This window comes from Pseudorasbora parva, chromosome 3, assembly GCF_024679245.1.
Source record: "Pseudorasbora parva isolate DD20220531a chromosome 3, ASM2467924v1, whole genome shotgun sequence".
Classification (NCBI taxonomy): Eukaryota; Metazoa; Chordata; class Actinopteri; order Cypriniformes; family Gobionidae; genus Pseudorasbora; species Pseudorasbora parva.
This window is the reverse complement of record NC_090174.1, coordinates 6291211-6313568: the sequence shown is the minus strand read 5'-3', so window position 1 is coordinate 6313568 and position 22358 is coordinate 6291211. Positions and strand designations below refer to the sequence as shown.

Sequence of the window (22358 nt, the reverse complement as noted above, 5' to 3'; positions counted from 1 at the left end):
TTAAAAGCAGGTGCGCAAGTTCCATTATGGATTGCTATTATCATGGCGTATTTACCAGGCGCACGGCAGGAGCGGTTCACAGCCGACGTGACTGATGTTCTTATAAAAGCAGTGAAAGACAGAGGAGTTGTTGTATGGGGATGGGAGAAACCCACCAAAATAGCGTCGGTTAAACAGTTTTTTCAGTCAATTTTTTTTTCCTGGTTCTTGACGGACAAACCAATTTGTCAGATGTCCTTATATACATATATGTCTTGCCACTATTGGGCAAACAGGTCTGATCCTTAATTACTGCAATTAGCCTGAATAATTTGTAAGCTAGATTTATGCCTATTTTTTCACATCTTCGTGGCACACCACAATGATTTCCGTCATCTCATGTGTTAATATTTTTTTAGTGTAACAATTTATGATTTGCAAAAATAACTGTTGCATCTGTGTAGATTACATGAGCAAAGTGTATGCGCGTTGTGCACGCTATACATTATGGTCATGTATGCGCCCTTAAAATAGCATAATGAACAACGCGCCACTGACTTTAGACTAGGTTTTTTCTGGTCAGTGGCGCAATTGTTTAATGGAACAGCAAAATAGCACCAGGGATTGTTTGCGCCGGAACACGCCTCCTTTTTTGCGCTGAACCGCCCAGGGAGCGCAAGTTCATTCACTAGTTTAGCGACGTGCTTCTGTGGAGGGAAAAGCGCGCTTTGCGCGGGTGCAAAATAGGAATGACACATGCGTCGGTGTACAAAGTCAATTGTGCTGGTTGCAAGATAGGGCCCATTGTGTTAAACCCGCCAAGGCGGATAAGCCAGTCTGTGATTGGTAAATTTTTTTTACCAATCAACACTGTACCAATCAATCGGTTGATTGTGTTTTACCCTAAGAAGCCCGTGTCTGAGGTGATGAATTAGTGAATGTGTGTTACCTCATGAAGCCCGTGTCAGAGGTGATGAGTGTGTGTGTGTGTGTGTGTGTGTGAACCGTCAAGATTTACCAATCAACACGGTAAATTTTTTATTACCGTGTTGTATTTGTATTGTTTATGTGCACTGGAAGCTTCAGCACCAAAAAAAATCCTTGTGTGTGAAAGGCACACTTGGCAATAAAGCTCTTTCTGATTCTGATTCTGATTGGTTCCTGCAAAAAGGAGTAAGCAGTAGAAATCAATGTATTGGTTGAGTAGCAAGGCAAAATCATATCGCCGGCAGTTATGGCTGGGTTTACCCAGTCTACAGAGAAACCACGTCTGAATGAAATGTGCTGCTTTGAAATGCTTCTTTTTCATGAATCTTTCATCTAACTTGTGACAACCATTGTGCAAGTAACAGCATTTTTGTTTCAGTAGTGACCTCTTCATATTTTTTCTCTATTATTACAGGAGATACATTGTAGAGCAAAACACTGAGGAGAGAGAGTTGAAAAAGGAGGGAAAAAAATGTAAACCAAGCTCTGAAAGAACAGGAAGTTCCAAGGAAATCAAGAATGGTGCAAAGGAGGTGAACATCTCATGTTGGACACATTGGACTAGATCTATTCTCATGATCTCAGAAACGGTTGACTGATTGATTCATTAATTGTAGGCTAGTGTAGGCTTAAAATTGATCCACCCATTTTAATTTTTTTCATTTGGCTTCTTATAGAATTTTTGATCTGAAGAGTCATGCTTGTATGCAGAAATATTGATTTGCATTTTTAAATGATTTGAAAGGAAAAGCAAGTGTCAGGCAAATATATAGTATCTCTTTCAATACTGGTTAAAAATATATAATACTTGTTTGCAGAACCAGCAAAGTTCTTCACCGGATTGTGAAGGTGTTGGTGGGGATTCAGTTTGTGAAAGAAAAGGTTTGGAAGAGGTTAATAAACAGGACACAGCCCCTTTGAGTCCTGATCAATCTGACAGCATTGTGGGTAAGTCCATCATAATAGATTATACATTATTATAACCACTGGTTCTTCATTTACCCACTTCAGCTCTGCATCCCCCATTGGACCCACCCGTGAGTCTAATATCGCATCATCTTTTAAAAAATATAACTCGAGCACCACAAACCTAAACATATATGGCATCATTTGAAAGATTAAAACCTCAGCTTTCTTAATAACCCAATAACTTCTGCATTTATATTACATAGAAGAAAATAATACGGTCTGAATTCAACCCCCCCCCCCCCCCCCCAATTAAAATGTAATTTTTTTTATCACACAAACTCACCTAAAATAGACAAGTCATATATCAAATGAAAGCTATCGGCCTCAGGAATATCGCTGAGCCGATAATATTTATTTCACCGATCCAATAATTTACAGGAACTTTATTATCAAAAGAATCAAAAAGTTGGAAATGACTCTTTGAACAAGCAAACACGTCATATTCCTGTTCGGATCACAAACTCGTTGTAAAGCTACTAGCCTCAAACGCTTTATCAGCTTGTTCCTTAGGTTGTTTGCTTCAAAATGAGACTATTTTCACATGTCTGTGAGCAAGCAACAGTAATATCTGTCTGCTGAGCTGCAGTTTCACCTGCGGTTTTGCATGCACAGTTTCACTACAGCGGTTTCACGCTGATACATTTGATTTTTAATTCTGTGCTAAAACTACCTATTGATTATTGTTGCTCCTGCTGTATTTTTTTTTGCATCTGCTGTTGCCCAGAGGCCTTCAGGCTCCTTTACTGATACAAAACAATGCTGTCATGAACACTTAAATATTTCTTTTACGTTTTTTTTCTTCCAAAAACGAACAGCCTGGTATAGTAAACACAATGTATTTTCAATGCCTGGTATAAAAAACAAACTTTCGAATAGACATTTCAAAGGTTTTTATAATTATTAAATTATTAGTCAAGATATTCCTCAAGTTGATTAATTCTGCCTAGGGTAAATGCATTAACTTGAACACAAATAAAACGTACTTTTAAACAGGCTGAAAGTGTGAGCATATTATTAATTTGTTGGAGACCTATCCAAGAAACAAATTTGATTTGCATTTATTTATTACATTTACAATTTACATTTTAAATATTTCGTTATTTTACCATTACAGTTGATCACTAACTAATAACTATAAAATCAAACAAGTTCAATTACAATAAATAAATAAATAAAATTGTAGTTGTATTCCCTTCCAGGGCCGTAACATGCATCGCAAAGACATAACGACGCAATGCGCATGCGCAGTCAGAACCGCTGTGGTAAAACTGTGGTTGGGGAAAACTTTGGCTCTGCAGTCAGACCCTTCTCGCAAGCATGGCCAAACGACACTGTAATGTCACCGATGTCCAGATCAAAACGTGATGCAGACAAATACTCTTATTATCCTTATGATTGTCGCATATATTTGATGACGTCATCTCACATTGCGTCATATGACAAAAAAGCTGAGAATCTCAGCTCTTTATAGACATGTAGGTCATGCTTCTAGACCAATCAGAGCCCGAGATCTCTCTTTACAAAGTTGAAGAGGCAGAGCCTTCTTTTTGATTTTCTAGTGGCAGGCTTATGTCAATGCAGATGTGTAGGAGTTATTAGATAGTTTGGACAGATAAATCTCAATAACTTTTTTTGGAAGGAAATATCAAGAAAATAATTTTTTCCCATGTTTAGTGACAAATAGTTGAATCAACAGAAACTTTCAGAAAGGATGTAGACCAAAAAGATTAAAAATAATATAGATTTTTAAATAACAAATTAATTAAAAATAAATCAAAATATTATTTTTTTTATATATGGTTATCATAAAATTATGAATAGATACAATAGAATATATGCAGTGTTCCACCACTGTGTTAAAACTTAGTGTTTTCTGTAAAATTAGACAATTTTTATCAATTGACTCCAATGTATGTGGGTAGGGCACTCTTTTAAATTCCGATATGCCTAATTCTCTAAAAAATGCAAAATGTGCTGCAGAGCTGAAGTTGTTTAAAGCTGGCAAAAATATTAGTACTACTAAAAGTAATGCACGTAGTGTGTTAACAGTTTAGTCTTTCTAATGGTTTAAAATGTTTAAACGGATTGCCATTTAGTGTGTAAGCAATTGAGGGAAAACTGTGAATCCTACTTCAGAAAACACTTCTCTGGATTATTTCAGGTCTGAACTACATCATCCCAGTAACTGGTTTCTTCTGCAAGCTGTGTAACATATTCTACACAGATGAGAAAAAGGCTAAATCCGAGCACTGCCGCAGCCAGGAGCATCACAACTGCTTCAAGGTGACTGCAGTTAGAATAGAGATTATAAATCGCCTGTGAAAAAAATATTTTCTTTTGTAACCCTGCTGCCCCAGTGAGCCTTTCTTATCCAATAATCACACCCTAATTTGGCAGTTTTTGTAGTATTGCATCCTTCTCGTGGGCATTTTTGACTTTTCAGTGTTAAATCTCTTTTTGATCATTTTACCTGTAAAAGAAAACCTGCTTAATAATTATACCATTTTAACTTATAACTTCCTCTTTAACAATTAAATATCACTAATAAATGACTGTATACAAAATGAATAGTAGTTATTAAGATATGGTTTGAATATCAACTTGACTAATAATTATGCATGCACTGTAAGTATAGTCAAAAAAATTCAAAGCTTTTGAAACATCATCTGCTCACCAAGGCTGTGTTTAGTTGAAAAAACAGTAAAACTGTGTGAAATTACAACAATTTAAAATAACTCTGTTTTCAAATGAAATATATTTATATTGATTATAAGGCTGAATGGTAAATTTTAACCATCACTACTCCTGTCTTCAGTGTCACATGATCCTTCAGAAATCATTCTAATATGCCGCCGAAGACTGGAGTAATGGTGCTGAAAATTCGGCTTTGACATGACGGAAATACTAGCTATTTAATAGCTATTTTAAATTGGAATATTATTTCACAATATTACAGTTTTTACTGTGTTTTTGGTCTAATAAATACAGCCTTGTCCAGCTTAAGAGATTTCGTTCAAAAACAATTAAAACTCTTAACTTTTCTAAACTTTTGACCGGTATGGAAAATTTTGTATGGAAAGTTTCCACCTCTTAAATTTACTTAAAAGTCAAAAGGCCCTATTTTAACGATCTGAAACGCAAGTGTCAAAGCGCGGAGCGCAAGTAACTTTGTGGGCGGGTCTCGGCGCTGTTGCTATTTTCCCGGCGGGATAAATGGCTCTTGCGCCAGACGCAAATCTAAAATGGGTTGGTCTGAAGTAGCTTCATTATTCATAGGTGTGGTTTGGGCGTAACGTGAATAAACCAATCAGAGCGGCATCCAACATTCCCTTTAAAAGCAGGTGCACAAGTTCCATTATTGATCGCTATTATTATGCCGTATTTACCAGGCGCACGTTCTTGTAAGAGCAGCCCTTACGAAAAACAAAAATATATTGCAGTATATTGGAAAATTTCATGCAATACATTAGGCAATATATTCACATATATGGGAATTAACATTATATCTTTCAATATATTGAAAGAGGCAATCATTTGTATATTTTGCAATATATTACATGAATATATAATATATTTTATAATACCATCAATATATTATTCCATATATTTACAAGATATTAAAATATATTTCAAGTAATATATTGGTAAATATATTTTCCTTTCGTAAGGGAGTGAAAGACAGAGAAGTTGTGTTGTATGGGATGGGAGAAACCACCCAAAATAGTGTCGGTTAAACAGTTTTTTCAGTTTTTCAGTCGATTTTTTTTTTTCCTGGTTCTTGACGGACAAACCAATTTGTCAGATGTCCTTATATACATATATTTCTTGCCACTATTGGGCAAACAGGTCTGATCCTTAATTACTACAATTAGCCTGAATAATTTGTAAGCTAGACTTATGCCTATTTTTTCACATCTTCGTGGCACACCACAATGTGTTAATATTTGTTTTAGTGTAACAATTTATGATTTGCAAAAATAACTGTTGCATCTGTGTAGATTACATGAGCAAAGTGTATGCGCGTTGTGCACGCTATACATTATGGTCAAGCATGCGCCCTTAAAATAGCATAATGAACAACGCGCCACTGACTTTAGACTAGGTTTTTTTCTGGTCAGTGGCGCAATTGTTTAATGGAACAGCAAAATAGCACCAGGGATTGTTTGCGCCGGAACACGCCTCCTTTTTTGCGCTGAACCGCCCAGGGAGAGCAAGTTCATTCACTAGTTTAGCGACGTGCTTCTGTGGAGGGAAAAGCGCACTTTGCGCGGGTGCAAAATAGGAATGACACATGCATCGGTGTACAAAGTCAATTGTGCTGGGTGCAAGATAGGGCCCAAAGGCCAAAAATACATAAGCATATCTTATTACATATTATGACAAAACATTATTAGAACAAGTAAGTGTCATGTGGTCCAGTCGTGAAACTGCACAGCACAAGCTTGTATCTAATCTGCCAGCCAATGAGCTCGCATGCTTCCTATACCTCTTGTGCTGGTGTGTGGATGAACTTACATCTTTGCTTTAATTTTCAGCTCAAACATGCTGAAGTTGTGGAACCGGCAGATGGACACCCAGATGGCTGAGTGAAGAAAAGGATGAACATGAAAAGACACACATTGTACTTTAGATTCATTGTTTTTTATTTGTTTTCATTCCAGTTAGTTTCCATATTCTTTCCGTTCAAATGTTTTGTTTTTGAAAGCGCTTCAGGAGTGACAGTGTGTGAGAGAGAGAATTGTGTGAGGACAAAATTGTAAGTCATTGTAATGATTTGGATGTGTTTCAGTAAACAGAATGAAATGTATATCAGGAGTGTTACACTATGCTCTTGAAATAAACTCAAGTTTGTTTACTGCTGGGTTTTCTGTCCCTATATCATAGTATGCAAGCTTGTCCATTTCCACCCTGATAAGCAGAATACCTTTAGTTATGCAAGCCTCTCCAGTGGTCATGATCTGTAATCAAATACACGGTGTGTGTGTGTGTGTATATATACATGTATATAAGGATCAGCATCTAAAATGGTTAAACCTCACAATAAGTGCAAAGAAATTAGCCATGACATTATTAATGAATGCGTGTACAATTTTCCATCAGTTTAAAAAATGTTACAAATGTATCTTACCACAATCCAGTGCATTATGCCATGCAATTTGTGTCTGTGATTTAAAAATTAAATTAAACGAGTGTGCAACGATTTGTACAAATAGAGGCACATATGTGAATAGTTATTCTCTCTTGTGTATCGTCGTGATTTGTGCTGACAGCAAAAGGACGGTTTGCCTAGCACAGACAAAACAAACTACCACCAATGAACCGCAAGATACAGATGCAAGAGTTATTGTATTGATGGATATTTGTGCACGCATTTAAAAGTCGACTAATTTCATCCTACGTCTAGTGCTCTCTTTTCAATACAATCAAACAGTCAAAATAGCTGTTAACGTGCAAGCAAATATTCAGATTCTGTTCGTAATCAGATTGACACCTCAGTGGGATTTAATTAATATAAATGCCACAAGCGATCCGACTGAGCTAGAAATTTTGGTAGGATTGAAATAATCTGATCATTAGGGAAAAAAAATAAGCATTTAATTGCTTGAATTCTTCTATATTCTCAAATGTAATTAAAAAAAATATGTAGAACATGTGTGTATTTATGATGTTTTTTTTTTTGTTATGCACATGTAAATCAGATTGCAAAATTTAGGGTTATGTATAAACACTTCTTGAAAATGAAATCTGATTGGATGCATTCAGTTAGCGAAACTTTGTGAACATACCTAATGAAAAACGACTACATTCCATTCCATTTTAAACAGATCAACTAAAACGAATACATTTACTAAATAAATTATGAAAAACAATCAGAGGTGTGATACAAGAATAAATTACATGTAGGACTATTCCATTTCCATTAACAAATAAATGAAGCGGATTTAAAATCGAACCACAAAAGTAAAAACAAGAAACATTGAACTAAATAGCCAAACATCTTGAACTATTTCAATCATGACAATTGTAAAGCGTTTTGATTGTCAAAGGTACTGTCTGTGTATAGATAAAACGTGAAGCTTCACAAGAAATAATGGTGTAATCTGCAATACAATCTTAGCATCAGAAGCACATTTACTTTACATGCATGTTAGTTAATGCATAAAAACAAAAGCGATTTGACGCACTCCATAAATACCACATTTTTTGTATCAATTTAGACTCAGAACACTTTCTTTTCTCACATTACTGGAATGTATAGTGTCAATTCTTTACAGTGACATCAGAAAATTATGCACAACAATGAGATTTTAGGCGCGTTTTGCTAGCAGGACAACACCTTTATAGTTAGATGGTATACATCAATAATAGTGTACATTAGATATAGCACAGTATTACCTCAACCAAATACATTTAAATCTTGAGCACAGTATATCTTGACACACTGATTGGTTACATATGGCTTTAAGTTGAAAATAGATTTTTCTTTTGACAGCATGCACAACTCGTCTACTGTTGCCCAACTGCTAAAGCATGGCGCTCGCAACACCAGCGTCATGGGTTTGATTCCCAGGACACTATACCTTGAGTGCACATTAAGTTGCTTTGGGTAAAAGCATCAGCCAAATATGTGATTGTAAATGGACTTTAGACGTTCAAGAGGTACCAGATTGTCAGCTTTGTAAAGGGCTAATAGTTGATAGTATTTCATAGTTGAGCCTTGTGATACTAATATTCAATTTATTTTTTCACATTTGATCTTAATCTGGAGCTGGTCTGAGAAACGGTAATAGACGGCACTGGTGCATTGTGGGTGAAGGGACAACACTCTAATATGTGTAATTCTAGGACTGGTGTAAGCAGCCTTAGTTCACTGTATATCTATATATACACATGTACACATTCCTCCTACATCTGGAGCACTAGTTTTGGCTGTTCGGCTCCAGTAGTGATGGTAAATACCAAACGGTGTAGTGTTTAGGGATTGCTCTGGTCTCCATTGTGTCGAGGAGAGTCGTACCGCATGATTTGCCGTGGGGTGCCGTACCCTGACATGCCAGATTGAGATGCTCCACGATTGCTTCCCATCTGCATGCCGATGAGACTCCGACCTTGACGCAGCTGCTCCTCTGAAAACTCCCGCTTGTGGCCCTTGGTTTTCCTAAAACACAATTCAAAAATAATAAGGGAACACTCAATCATCACAGTATAACTCCAAGTCATTTAAACTTCAGAGATATCAATCTGTCCGACCTGAAAGCTTAAGTGTTTATGAATCAGTTTCACTCGCTTTGGTGCACTGGAAGAGGCAACAGCTAGACAACCCCCAAAAAGGGAATGCTTTTTCAGCTGCTGGGCATAGACAATTGATTAGTGATGGGGACACTGTATTGTCAACGAGCACTGTCCTTCGGATGAGACGTTAAACCGAGAACCCGACTCTCTGTGGTCGTTAAAAATCCCAGGATGTCCTTCGATAAAAAGTAGGGGTGTAACCCTGGCATCCTGGCCAAATTAGCCCATTGGCCCCTGTCCATCATGGCCTTCTAATAATCCCCGTGTCCTGATTGGCTTCATCACTCTTCCTCCTCTCCACCAATCAGCTGGTGTGAGGTGAGCGTTCTGGCGCAATATGGCTGCCGTAGCAATATCCAGGTGGGTGCTGCACATTGGTGGTGGTTGAAGAGATTCCCCCCTTCTATGTAAAGCGTTTTGGGTGCCTAGAAAAGCGCTATATAAATGTAATGAATTATTATTATTATTATTATTATTATTATTATTAATTGTTCTCTCTTCTTCCTGACTGATTTGTCTTCAGTTTTGTAAAGGTCCTTGTCGCTCTCTGTAGCATGAGGCAGTACCTGCTCCTCCGTATGGATAGCACATCCATACGTGCTGTCGCAAGGAGGTTTGGTGTGTCTCCGAACACAGATTCAATAGCATAGAGGAGATAGACGAGGAGAGCTGGACAGGGACGTAGAAGGGCAACAACCCATCAGCAGGACAAGTACGTACACCTTTGTGCGAGGAGGAACAGGAGGAGCACTGCAAGAGCCCTACAAAATGACCTCCAGCAGGCTACTGGTGTGCATGTTTCTGACCAAACTGTCAGAAACATACTGCATAAGGGCCCGACGTCCTCTAGTGGGACCTGTGCTGACAGCTCAGCACCACACGTCTTGATTGGCATTTGCTGGACTTTCCATTAGGCGAAGGTAGCCGACTGACTTTTTCATTTAAATTTGTAGTTAAAATAATTACAATTAGATTTTTAAGTTTAGAATTACAGCCTCTTTACTTGTGTAAGCAGTTGTAGAATGAAAATCAAATCAACCCCAAAGCACCACCTAGTGTTCAACCTACTCTAATGCGTCTATAACCTGTTATTGTGTGATTAAACACGACTACTGTAACTGCACTGAGGGGAAAATTTTGATATGGCAAGTCTAAGCCACACCACACAGCTCGGACAATTCCATGTGTCATTCATTTCACCCTATAGCTTACTGCTGCTGTTTCGGGGACTAAAACAAGAATAAAAGCCGTTATAACATGGTAACAATAACAGGCTACATGAAAAATATAGAAAAATTGGACACAACTATGGGACACAGAGAAAGGAACATCAAGGATGATTCAGGTAAGTGTGTGCAATTGTATAGGGCCCCATTCCTATATTTTGCATTGGGCCCCCAAATCACTAAATCCACCCGTTTGTCAGAACACCAGAATTCCAGTCCGCCATTGGCACTCCGTTCTCTTCACGGATGAGAAGAGGTTCACACTGAACACACGTGACAGAGTCTGGAGATGACATGGGCAATGTTCCCTCTAATTTCTTTTCTCACTGGGCAAAACTTTTTTCTCTATTTGGGCGGACATTTTGGTCACCTGAGCAAAAAAACTCTTTATACCAGACCTGTACAGCATACGTAAACACACAAAAAATTTGTTTTTATCATGCCGTTATAACTTCTAACTTTGATGCGCCATTTCTACTTTATTTAACCCTTGATGTAACTTATATATATATTCAAATTTTGAATATATATTCAAAGCAGTTAATTCAGAAGTCACTAAATTAAGCACATTTTTATTTTATTTTATGTGATTTCTATTTTTTTATTTTTTTAATGCTGTTAACAATGCGGTTAACTTCATTACCAATACATACTATCATAAATCTTCCCCCAAACAGTTAAATTCTGTTAATTATATAATATAATATGCAGTTACACTGATATTGTTTTTATTGGCGCCAAGCAGCATTAAATCATCACACTTAAATGTTTGTTTATTGCTTATGAATTTCTAAGATTCTTTATATCAGGGTTTAAAAAAAAAATCCTTAAACATCTTGTGAGATCAATTCTTTATTAGGTGACAATATAATATAATTATAACATCCTATAATATAATATAAAAACAAATTGAAATATTTAAACTGATATATTATATCAGTTTAAAAGCTTCAATTTGTTAAACAAAAAAAATAAATAAATCCAATTCCAATAGCTAAGTATGTTCAAGGGAACATGTGAACTCTTTTATAGTTATCTAAACATCTCTGAAACCCAAACCACACACACACACCTATTTAAACTGACGTGTGTTACTGGTGTTTTGAGTTTACAGGCTACACTAGTGGTGTGTGTAACTGTAAATGTGTTTTGTCAGTGCTGTCTGTGCCCATCATCCGTTATTTCCACCACTTAAGCCACTCTTCTTTAAAACATTATTACTGCAAACATGACTCACTGCCACTGACACACAACATCATTCTCTCTCTGAAACCTGTAAACCGCAATCACTGGTTTAGACTAACACTACACCGATACTAACTCTATAGCATTTAACCAGAGCACTGGAATTATTTCTCATTTAAACTTCAATCAAATGGATTTCTCCCCTCATTTCGCATCTGCACAGACCTTCACGTGCTAGCCAATGGTTCCCATACTGCTGTTTTGAGGTACCGAGATGAGCTCCTCAGAGCCATTGTCAGAACTTATGCTGGTGTAGTGGGCCCTGTGTTCCTCCTGGTGCATGATCATGCCCGGCCTCATGTGGCTAGATTTTGTAGTTTTTAGATGACGAAGGCATTGACTAGCCCTTACGTTCCCCAGACCTTAATCCAATTGAGAATGTCTGGGACATTATGTATCGGAGCATCCAAAGCCGCCAAGTAGCACCACAGACTGGAGCTCACTGATGCCTGATCCAGGTCTGGGATGAGTTGCTGTAATGAACTTCATGCAAGTTGGATGAGCCCTCAGTGTGTTGATGATCTTGGTTTCTGTAATGGGTGTATGCCTTTAAGAGAACGTGATTACATTGTAATTACGGAGTTAGAGCATGAGCCTGGATGACGTGTGTGTTCACTTTACCGGTGAGAGAATGAAGTAAAGGTGCTCTGTTCAGAAAAGTGTGTTCAGTAAAAAATTATTACCGTTTCCATTGACTGTTAAAATGTTGTTCTTAAAGGTGTGGTTGCATGCGATTTCACTTTTTTAACTTTTGTTAGTGTGTAATGTCGCTGCTTGAGCATAAACAGTATCTGCAAAGTTACATCGCTGAAAGTTCAATGCATATTGTCTTTTAAAGTTATGGCAGTTTATTGCCAACAAAAACGGCCGGTTTGGACTACAACAAGCTTCTTCCCGGGTTGGTGACATCATAAACCCTCGCTAGTCTCCGCAGATGTGACTTCTGCCCGTAATGGGAAGGGGCGTGGTGTTTCCGGACAACCTGTGCTTGGCACTTCAGCCAATAAAAATACAGGAAACTACATTTGGCCATCTAACCAATCTGAGACCATTACGTTTTTCGGAGGGATGGGCTTCATAGAAGCAGGAAGCAAACGAGCCGTTCAAAGGACAGTGGAGACAGCGGTGTGGAATAAAGGTCAAATATAAGAAAAATACGGCATTTGAAAAAAAAGAAGTATTAAGACATGTTATACTGCGCCCCATAAACACTACCAAGCCTAGAAAAAAACCACGGAGCCATCCCTTTAACAAACTATAGAATGTACAACTCAAATATTTCATTCATTGAGATCTAATGTGTGATTTACGTTTTCTCTTTACTTTTTTGGACAGTGTATTTACAGAAAGTGTGTTCTTACAGGTTGCATGAGATGCTGTAGCTGTATTTGATTTGATTAATCCTTTAGATCAAGACTTTTAAAAACTGGCATTAAGTCTGGGTTCTCATAATGATCACAACCTCAAGTCAGGACTGGAACTACACGTCGTAGTGCTGCACACAAGTAGATCATACATTGGCACTAACCAATAATTATTTAAATTGAAAAGAATCCCTCCTTTCATTTGTAATATATCAGCAGTTCTTACAGAAAGTCTCTTGTGCTGTTCATACTCTAATTAGCTACATCTCTTTAAGCACGATCGATTTAAAGCCAGCTAGACAGCCTCTGCACAGACTACACCAAACAGGTACAAATAAAACAGTCTGACTGACTGATTCATCTGAATTTAGATGTGATTCGTTTGCACACTGTTTGCAGTTCTGCAAGCTCTAAGTGATAGATAAATTCAGATTAGATCAACTTTCCATTAGTACACTGACAAAGACAGAATCTGGAGCTGAAAGTGATTGGGAATATATAGGCGAATAAAGATAAAGGAGAATAAAATGAGGAAAACTTCATTTATTTTTAGACCTTTAACACCAGCAGAGAAGACTTTGCTAGGTAAACATGATTTCATCAAGTGTAACGTCCGTGGATCGACATCTTTGTTGATTCTGGAACAACATTCCAATCAACCAATCAGATTTGAGGGACAAGTTTAGAGTTTCTGTAAAGTTTACAACCGGGATTATGAGCTTCTACGTCAGTGTTATGCCCCCTATAATTTCTCTCTGATTTTAGGGATAACATGATTAGGGTTAGGCAAAATTCTTGGACAGGAATTTTGTTCCAGGATCAACAAAATAAGTGGACGCAGGAACCAATCACGGCACAGCACTGAATGTTTGCCCACTGGGGGGCTCAGACCCTGGGAAAAGTGCGAATGAATAACACTCTTTCTCTGTTCAGCTCACCTGTGAAACCAGTCTTTGTCTCCACGGTAATGTCCATCATCCTTTGTGAGAGCTTCACTTCCCAGAGCCATCAGTGTCCTCTGGACTGCAGCCATGTCCTTTCCTTTAAAACAGACCGAAAAGCTTGTGAACATGATTCCTGTGACAACGTCTGGCAAAGGCATCTTGTACTTTCCATTATACACCATGCTAATGACAGCAGAACCTGATTTCACCAAGTACAGCATGAGATCGACATCTTTGTTGATCCTGGAATAACATTCCAATCAACCAATGAGATCTGAGAGACGAGTTTACAGTTTCTGCTTAACCAGGGTTAGGTTTATGGGTCGGGATAGGGACTACATTTTCAGACTGTTTCAGATGTTGTTCTAAGATCTGCAAATATGTTGACCAAAAATCAGGACATTGTTAATGACAATAGCTAAATTCTATGCCCAAAGTTAAAGTGGTAGTAAAACACGATTTCACTTTTCTAACTTTAGCTAGTGTGTAATGTTGTTGTTTGAGCATAAACAACATCTGCAAAGTTACAACGGTCAAAGTTTAAAGCAAAGGGAGATATTTGCTTTTAAAGAAATCAATTTCTAAGGACTACAGCAAACAACCGGTAGGGAACTACAGACATTCCTCCAGGGTTGGTGACATCACCAGATCCAATATTTACATAAACCCCTCCTCCCAAGAATATTAAGTAAGGTGGGCGAGGCCTTTTTTTTTTGCTGTGGAGTGTGGTATAGTTAGTAGGCTGGAGTATTGTTGCCACAATACCAACGAAACGCTTTCATCCGGATTGCAGGTCCAGTTTGTTCAGCCTTCCTAGGGACGGGGGAGTTAGGGATCAATGGTTAAAATTTATTTTTAACTCGGTCCCTCATAATTATTACCCAAATCTCGCTCTCTGTGCTGCACATTTTATGGAGGAAAGCTTCCACAATCTTCGCAAGTTCATTGCAGAATTCGTACAACGGCTTGTCCTGAAAGATGGAGACGTTCAAAATTTAAAAACAGGCCACAACCTGTAAGTATGATTTATTTTTCATTGATGTGTTTTACTGTAATAGTTCGTATTGTTAATTGTACCTTGTAGCAAGGAAGTAAACAAATGACAACACTGTTTGGCTCTGCAAACCAGTTTGTTAAAAGCTCATTCATACGTAACGTTATCCGACAAACACTTAACGTTACAAACTTTTTAAAATCTCAACAGCGAACTTGGAATTAGAGTAAATTATTCTTTGATTAGAGCTTTTATATATTGTTTATCTACACAGGCATGATAAACATGGTTCTGTGTTTGATTTGGCTACTATAGTAAAGCCAATGTTTAGTGTTTGTTTTGGGTTAATAGTTCTTGTGACAGATATTTGGCTATAATCATTCTAAAAATACAAAAGGTACCATTCAGTAGCGATCACTATAGTCTGCAGTCTTTACAGACTACTGGTAAAGGTAAGGGGTTTCCGAAAAAAATGTGCACTAGGAGGTTAGGCAGTAACAACTCACTGGGCCAGCTAAGTCCATTGTGTATTTTTGAGGGACCGACTTCATAGAACCAGGAAAACATCAGACCGTTTTACAAGGAGTGACAGAGCAGTGTAGAATAAAGGTACAATATATGAAAAATAATGCAATTTTTTTTTTTTTTTTACGAAGCATAAACACATATTACAGTGCATCCCACAAACACAATCAAGCCTTTCGAAAGAATGTGTTTTACCAACCCTTTAATGCAAGTTTAATGTATATTTAATGTAAGGGATAATGTACAGTCAACCGATCATCGCAAAATAAACCCTGACAGGAAAGGTGAATTTTCAGCATCGTTACTCCAGTCTTTAGTGTCACTTGATCCTTCAGAAATCATTTTGATATGCTGCTCAAGAAACTTTTCTGATAATTATAAAATTGAGAATGGTTGTGCTGCTTCATATTTTTGTGTAAACCATGATATTTTTTTCACCGGAATTTTTGATGAATAGAAAGTTCAAAACAGCATTCATTTGAAATTGACATTTTTGTTGACAATGTAAAAGTCTTTACTGGGACTTTTGCTCATTTTAATGCATGCTTGCTGAATAAAAATGTTTCATTAAACAAATGACTGACCCCTAATCTTTGAATGGTGGTGTATAAAAAGAACAATGTTTGAGATATACAATTCCAGTATAAAGTGATGTTATATTACAGTTATATTAGAGTTATCTCTTCTGAAAATATAAGTACAAACTAGTTATTTAATCTCATAAAATTTGGTAGTTAAAAGAAGGGCAGGCAATTTGCTTTATAAACACTTTGTTGTCTGGTTGAAAGTCTCTTCACATCCTAAAGAAGTGGACTGCACATATATCTTCTGTGGACGTCTCAGGACCAAAAAATGTTGGACCAATCATTGCATTCGTCCTACCTGCCTGTCAACATATGTATTTCCATACCTCCACACACCTGCTCACGCAGACATCACGTCATCAGCGAGTTCTGTAAAGCTGTGTCCCAAATGACGCACTATACACTATGCACTTATACACTATGTACTCAACCGTGTAGTGTATGAACTTTCCATGGTTATTTAGTCATTAAATGTCAGAATCTGGTAGTACCTCCCCCTCCCCTACGTAATTAAAGCTGCGACATATGAGTGCATGAAGAGTCAAAGTTTCCATAGTCTTTTTTTCGTTCATTTAGTGCATCATCAGGGTGTTTAAAGTGCACTTCTTCTTTTGGGAATTTTGGAACACACCACTTACACTATTTATACCTCAAAACGTTATAGAATAGTGCACAAGTACACGATTTGGGACACAGCTTAAGACTATGCAGTTTTAGACACAGTCACTGAGCGCCACAAACAAACAGCAGCCACCTTTTACAGTTCCTCCTGAACCAAAACAACGAGCTTATGCTGCGTTCACACCATGTCATAACCGTAATTACGAGATGGCAACCCATGACGTTCTACCCAGAGCGATTCACGTCCTCAGACTCAGATTTAAGCATTTCTATGTCAACACTATCAACGCTGAAATGAATCTGCAGCAGTCAGGGGGTGCAAGTAAGAGCTCTGTAAGTTGTTTATGTTCATTATTATTGTAATATAACATATTAGCTATCCACTCCGAAATTGCCTACCCTACCTTTAACACTGTAATCTCAAATGCGCTGAACATTTAAACACACATACAGATATGCAAATGATTAATGGTTTAATTGGTTTAAAAACTGTTTATCTTTAAAACTACTGATGTACAGTTTGTGTATAAAGGTTCCAAAAGAGGGTTTTCAAAGCAATGCCATAGAACAGGGTTCCTCAAATCCAGTCCAGGATGGTCACTGCCCTGCAGACCCGCAGAGGTCCAACCATAATTAAACATACCTGAATAAGCAAGTCAAGGTCTTAAGAGTTAAAAGAAAAAATTGCAGGTAGGTGCATTTGATCATGGTTTGAGCTATACTCTGCGAGTCAGTGGCCCGCAGGGCTGGATTTGAGGAACCCTGCCATAGAGGAACTATTTTAGTGTGAATTCTTTATTTTTTATTTTATTTTATTTTTTTTACAATTGAGACAATCTTTTCCACTATAAATAACCTTTTGTGGCTTGGAAAGTTTCCATAGATAATACAGAATATTCATGGAACCATAAATACCAATAAAAAACGTGTGTGTGTGTGTTTTACCTTCCCAAAGATCAACAGTTTGGAATATGTCTCCCCTGTTAACGCCATAATCTTCAGCAGCCTGCAGGAACTGAGAAATCTTTTCCATTTGTTTGAAGACCATTTTAGTTTCTGTAATTTTCTTAATTGGTTCCTCGCCGCTGGGGTACAGACTGTTGATGAGCCGGCAGAGAATCTGGGATGGGGTTAAGAGATAGGGATAAAAAGGGAAATATATATTATTTAAGTTCTGCCAGATTCTTAGTCCTAGTTATGACTAAAACAATAACTAAATACCAGAAAAAAGAGACAGAAAGGGAGCCTATTAAATAAATAAAAAATATATCTCCTGTATAAAATCTCTGCATGCCATACTATGTCCTAAAAAGTAGGAACATGCTTACTATTAGTGCTTCACTAAACAAGATGCGGGGTATCTCAAACATGCATGGATGGCGTAGTATATCTGGTGGATCTGTGCATCCATGTAGTGTGTATCCCAAAAGCCCTTGCACAAATGAAGAGACTAAATGTTGTTGGTTGATTTAGTTTTCACTTTCTTCAAAAATATAAAAGTGGCGAGGAATGTAAGGCCAGTGACCAGTTTTTTTTTTTTTTTTTTACCAAAGTAAAAATTAAATAGTCCTAAAAAAGAAAAAGATATTGTAAGCCTGGAATACACTGCATGGCTTGTGTACAGATTTTTGTCATATTTGCAGTCTGGACGAGTCAACACTAGTTGATCTGCAGACTAGGGGGAGTCAGAGATGACAGATTTCACAGAAAATGTATGATGGACAGAGATTTTTCAGCTTCAGACTTTGATATCATCCAGTTGGAGAATATCAGACATGCTTGATATTTTTTGCCGTTTTTAGACAGAGGTGGACATTACTGAAGTATTTTTACTTTCCAAGTAATTTTATTTTCAAGTATATGTACTTTATCTGTGATCTTCTTCGTATAACTTTTACTTCACGACATTCCAAAACACAATATTGTAATTCTTACTGCACTGCGTTTCATATTGAATATCGTATGTAAGTATGTTATACTTAATTCCATAAATTCCAAAACTCCATAAATTTGCTTCAGAAGGCCTTTATTAACATCCTGGAGCTGTGTGGATTACTTGTACAAACACCATGGACATGATAAAGCTTGGAAGCGTCAGGATTTTTGTTGTTTGTTTTTTGTTATATAACTCTGATTGTGTTCATCAAAAAGAAGAATGTCATATACACCTAGGATGGCTTGAGGGTGAGTAAATCATGGGGTGTTTGTGTTTTGGTCGATCAAGTAGATGAGGGAGAGACTTCACATTTACAACTTGTGTTTCTTTTGTCCACTTTTGACCACTTCTGTCCTGTTTTCTTCAAGGGGAGGGTCTATGGGAGGGTAAATGTATTGGCTTTTTCATATCTTTTGATCTAATAGATAAAACAAGCTTATGCAATTTACACACGAAAGCGCCTGGAGATGGCGGACATACTAAGAGCATCAGCTTTTGTTTCTGCTTTGACAGCCGCAAGACCCGCCGAACGCTGTGAGTGTGTGTTAGAAATCATGAATGCTGAGAGAACATTGTGCTTGGTACGTTTTTCCTCTTCCAACTAAACTTAGGTCTCCAGACGACAAAGTTTGAATCCCATCTGGCTAGCACGCTTCCCATAATGTTTACGCCTGTCACGATAACTACTTTTTGTTTCGAGATATGTTGTCCCAGAAATAATTGCGATAAACGCTATCAATGTTATTTTAAGACTATTTTATGCCAATAAATATATAATCCTAATATAAAAGCATAATAATGCAAGTAGAGCTACACACTGTCAAATGACAACCTTTTAATTCTTACGATCATGGAAATTAAGGATAAAAAATATATTATTTTTAATAAAAAAAAGGAATAAATAGTAAATAAATATTTCCCCTTGTGAAGCGACTTTAACACTCGTCATTCTGCATTGACATTTATATATGTGCAACGAAACAGGAGATTGAAATCGAGTCCATTTGGGCTTATTCTTCCAAACTGTTAGTAGTTGTCAAGAAAACACTATAACTCCTCAAATGGCGCCTTTTTTTCACCTGTCGATAACCGCTCTGTGTGTGAAGGAACTGCCCGAGAATCACTTTCGCCTCCGTCACGGAAAACATACAAGATAACAGCACGATCAAGTTAAATGTTGGTGACGTTCATTATCATGTAAACATAATGGGCGATACATAGCATCACAAAAAATGATTGAGGTCATGTACATATATTGTGCTATATAACGATGCGCTGATTATTGCAAAAGGCATATTTACGCATTAGGTCAGTAGGTGGAGAGTGGGCATCTTTTGTGGCTGTTTCAACACATTTGACCACATGAGCGTTTACACTAGGAAAGCAATCCGGTCGAATGCATTTTTCGACTACCTCTGGAAGTGGGCAAAAGTGGACAAGCTTAAAACGTTTTACCTGTATTTGGCGTCTTACACTTGGGATCCGATCGACCAAAACACATATACCAGGTCTTAACTGGGCCTATGGTGCAAAAATATCACAACAACTCTGTAAAAAAAAAAAAAAAAAAAAAGACGACAAAAAAAAAAAAAAACTTGGTTTGTAAAAAACATTATTGGAGTTTGTTTCTAAGGATATACTATTTCAGGATTTAAATTTAAATGTTTAATTAAATATGTTACTTTGCCATTTGTAATTAATTGTGAAACGTACTAGCAATTTCTGAGTGAAAACTGTTTCTAAACCAAATTATTCACACATCAACGAAGGCTTTAAAGGGTTAGTTCACCCAAAAATTAAATTGATGTCATTAATGACTCAACGGAACACAGTTTAAGATATTTTATATTTAGTCCGAGAGCGTATCCAAGTGTATGCACACTATACTGTCCATGTCCAGAAAGGGAATAAAAACATCATCAGAGTAGTCCATATGTGACATCAGTTGGTTAATTAGAATCTCTTGAAGCATCGGAAATACATTTTGGTCCAAAAATAACAAAAACTACGACTTTATTCAGCATTGTCTTCTCTTCCTTGCCTGTGTTCAATCCTCAAATAAAGATTCAAATGGTTATGAATCAGTGAATCAACCAATGATTCGAATCGCCAGTGTCATGTGAATTTGGCAGTTTGGCATGCGATCCAAATCATTGATCGAAGAGAAGACAATGCTGAATAAAGTCATAGTTTTTGTTATTTTTGGACCAAAATGTATTTTCGATGCTTCAAGAGATTTTAATTAACCAACTGATGACGCATATGGACTACTCTGATGATGTTTTTATTCCCTTTCTGGACATGGACAGTATAGTGTGCATACACTTGCACATGCTTTCGGACTAAATATAAAATATCTTAAACTGTGTTCTGAAGATGAACAGAGGTCTTACAGGTGAGGAACGACATTAGGGGGAGTCATTAATGACATCAATTTCATTTTTTGGTGAACTAACCCTTTAAGGAGAGATAATATTATTGTGCAAGGTGGTTATTATTCCAGTTGAGATAGTCACTCTTGAAAGATAAAGATACAGCAAAACAAGATTAGAAGTACCACTTTGAATTCTACAAAGAACCTTTCAGTTCTTATATAACCATTTTACATTTTAATCATCTATTCTAAAGAATCTTTTCCCACTCTAGAACCTTTTGTGCATGGAATAAGTTCTATGGCTGTTGAAGGTTCGTAATGGAACCATGGATGCCAATAAAAAACCTTTATTCTAAAGTGTGTATCTGATGACAAACGTTATGTTGTTTCAGGCTCCCCTTGTTAAAAATTAGTTGCTGACATTACAAGGTTATCGTATTTCCTTTCCCATATTCCTTTTTCAGCACTTACTGTTCCAGACATGAGCCATTTCTGGAAGTTCTGTTTGCCAGGTTCAGGTCGCTCCAAGTCGTCACCACACTGGACCAAGATCCATTCCACAAGCCGAGTCTCCAGCTCCGCATTATACTTCTGGTCAATCTTCTCTTGGACCTCACGGCTGAGCCCATAGCTTGGCCCTCTGTTTGCCATAGCAGCACTCATTAACACGGACAGTCAGTGGTGATAATCTGAAACACACACACACAGCGTATGTCTGAAAAGACTGGGTTTTATTTTCAAGCACTATAGACCATGTTAAATAGATCTGAGCATTGTCTACTGCTCACTCTAACCCTATAGACAATGATTTTTGTCTGTTTAACTAGAGCTAGATTGCATGTCGGGTATTGATAATTTGATAAAGCCATACAAAAAAAATGATGGGCTTTTAATCCTCCATTGATTTCCATGCAACACGCGTCGAGTCACCCTGAAACATGAAGGAGCAAAATCATCATATTATTTGCGCGCTGATTCATATAGACTACAATGACCAATTTTATCGACATCAAACTGACCAAACCGCCAACTTGAGCCTGACGCACTCTAGTTAAAAATGTCAGTAAGCAACTGCGCATCACTAACGGATTGTTTAATATAGACTCGTTTACCGACAATATCAATAAGACATAATGCATCTACTCACTAGTGATGGAGGCTGTTTGTTGTTTTCCTCCTCCGTGTAATGTCCGTCTGTTGGCACCATGGATGATCGTTCGTATGGGGCAAGGGGGTGGGACGCAGCTCAGCATCCGTCACTTCATGGAAGCAGCCAAACCAGAGCATCACGCGTCCTCGCTGATGGAAACGGGGTTG

The 22358-nt window shown here is 37.4% G+C and overlaps 2 protein-coding genes across 3 annotated transcripts in view; one reads left to right on the top strand and one right to left on the bottom strand.

Annotated features, from left to right (window-relative positions):
• zgc:152816 (uncharacterized protein LOC777712 homolog) overlaps nt 1-6790 on the top strand; it is a 28829-nt gene extending 22039 nt beyond the window's left edge. The window contains exons 16-19 of the mRNA XM_067437678.1: nt 1382-1499; nt 1785-1914; nt 4097-4218; nt 6471-6790. Coding sequence (XP_067293779.1) covers nt 1382-1499; nt 1785-1914; nt 4097-4218; nt 6471-6521 — 421 coding nt within the window. The 3' untranslated portion in view covers nt 6522-6790. The remainder of the gene's footprint in view (nt 1-1381; nt 1500-1784; nt 1915-4096; nt 4219-6470) is intronic.
• On the bottom strand, nt 6561-22358 carry tagln3a (transgelin 3a). 2 transcript variants are annotated; one of them, XM_067437682.1, is made up of 6 exons: nt 22189-22358; nt 21913-21972; nt 21513-21730; nt 17677-17851; nt 14002-14104; nt 6561-9094 (listed from the first exon to the last, which is right to left on the bottom strand). In XM_067437682.1, the coding sequence occupies exons 3-6, from the start codon at nt 21702-21704 to the stop codon at nt 8911-8913; spliced, it is 654 nt and encodes a 217-aa protein (XP_067293783.1). In that variant the 5' UTR covers nt 21705-21730; nt 21913-21972; nt 22189-22358; the 3' UTR covers nt 6561-8910. The 2 variants fall into 2 exon arrangements, with proteins under 2 accessions (XP_067293783.1, XP_067293782.1); XM_067437681.1 differs by lacking the exon at nt 21913-21972 and having other exon boundaries at nt 22189-22353.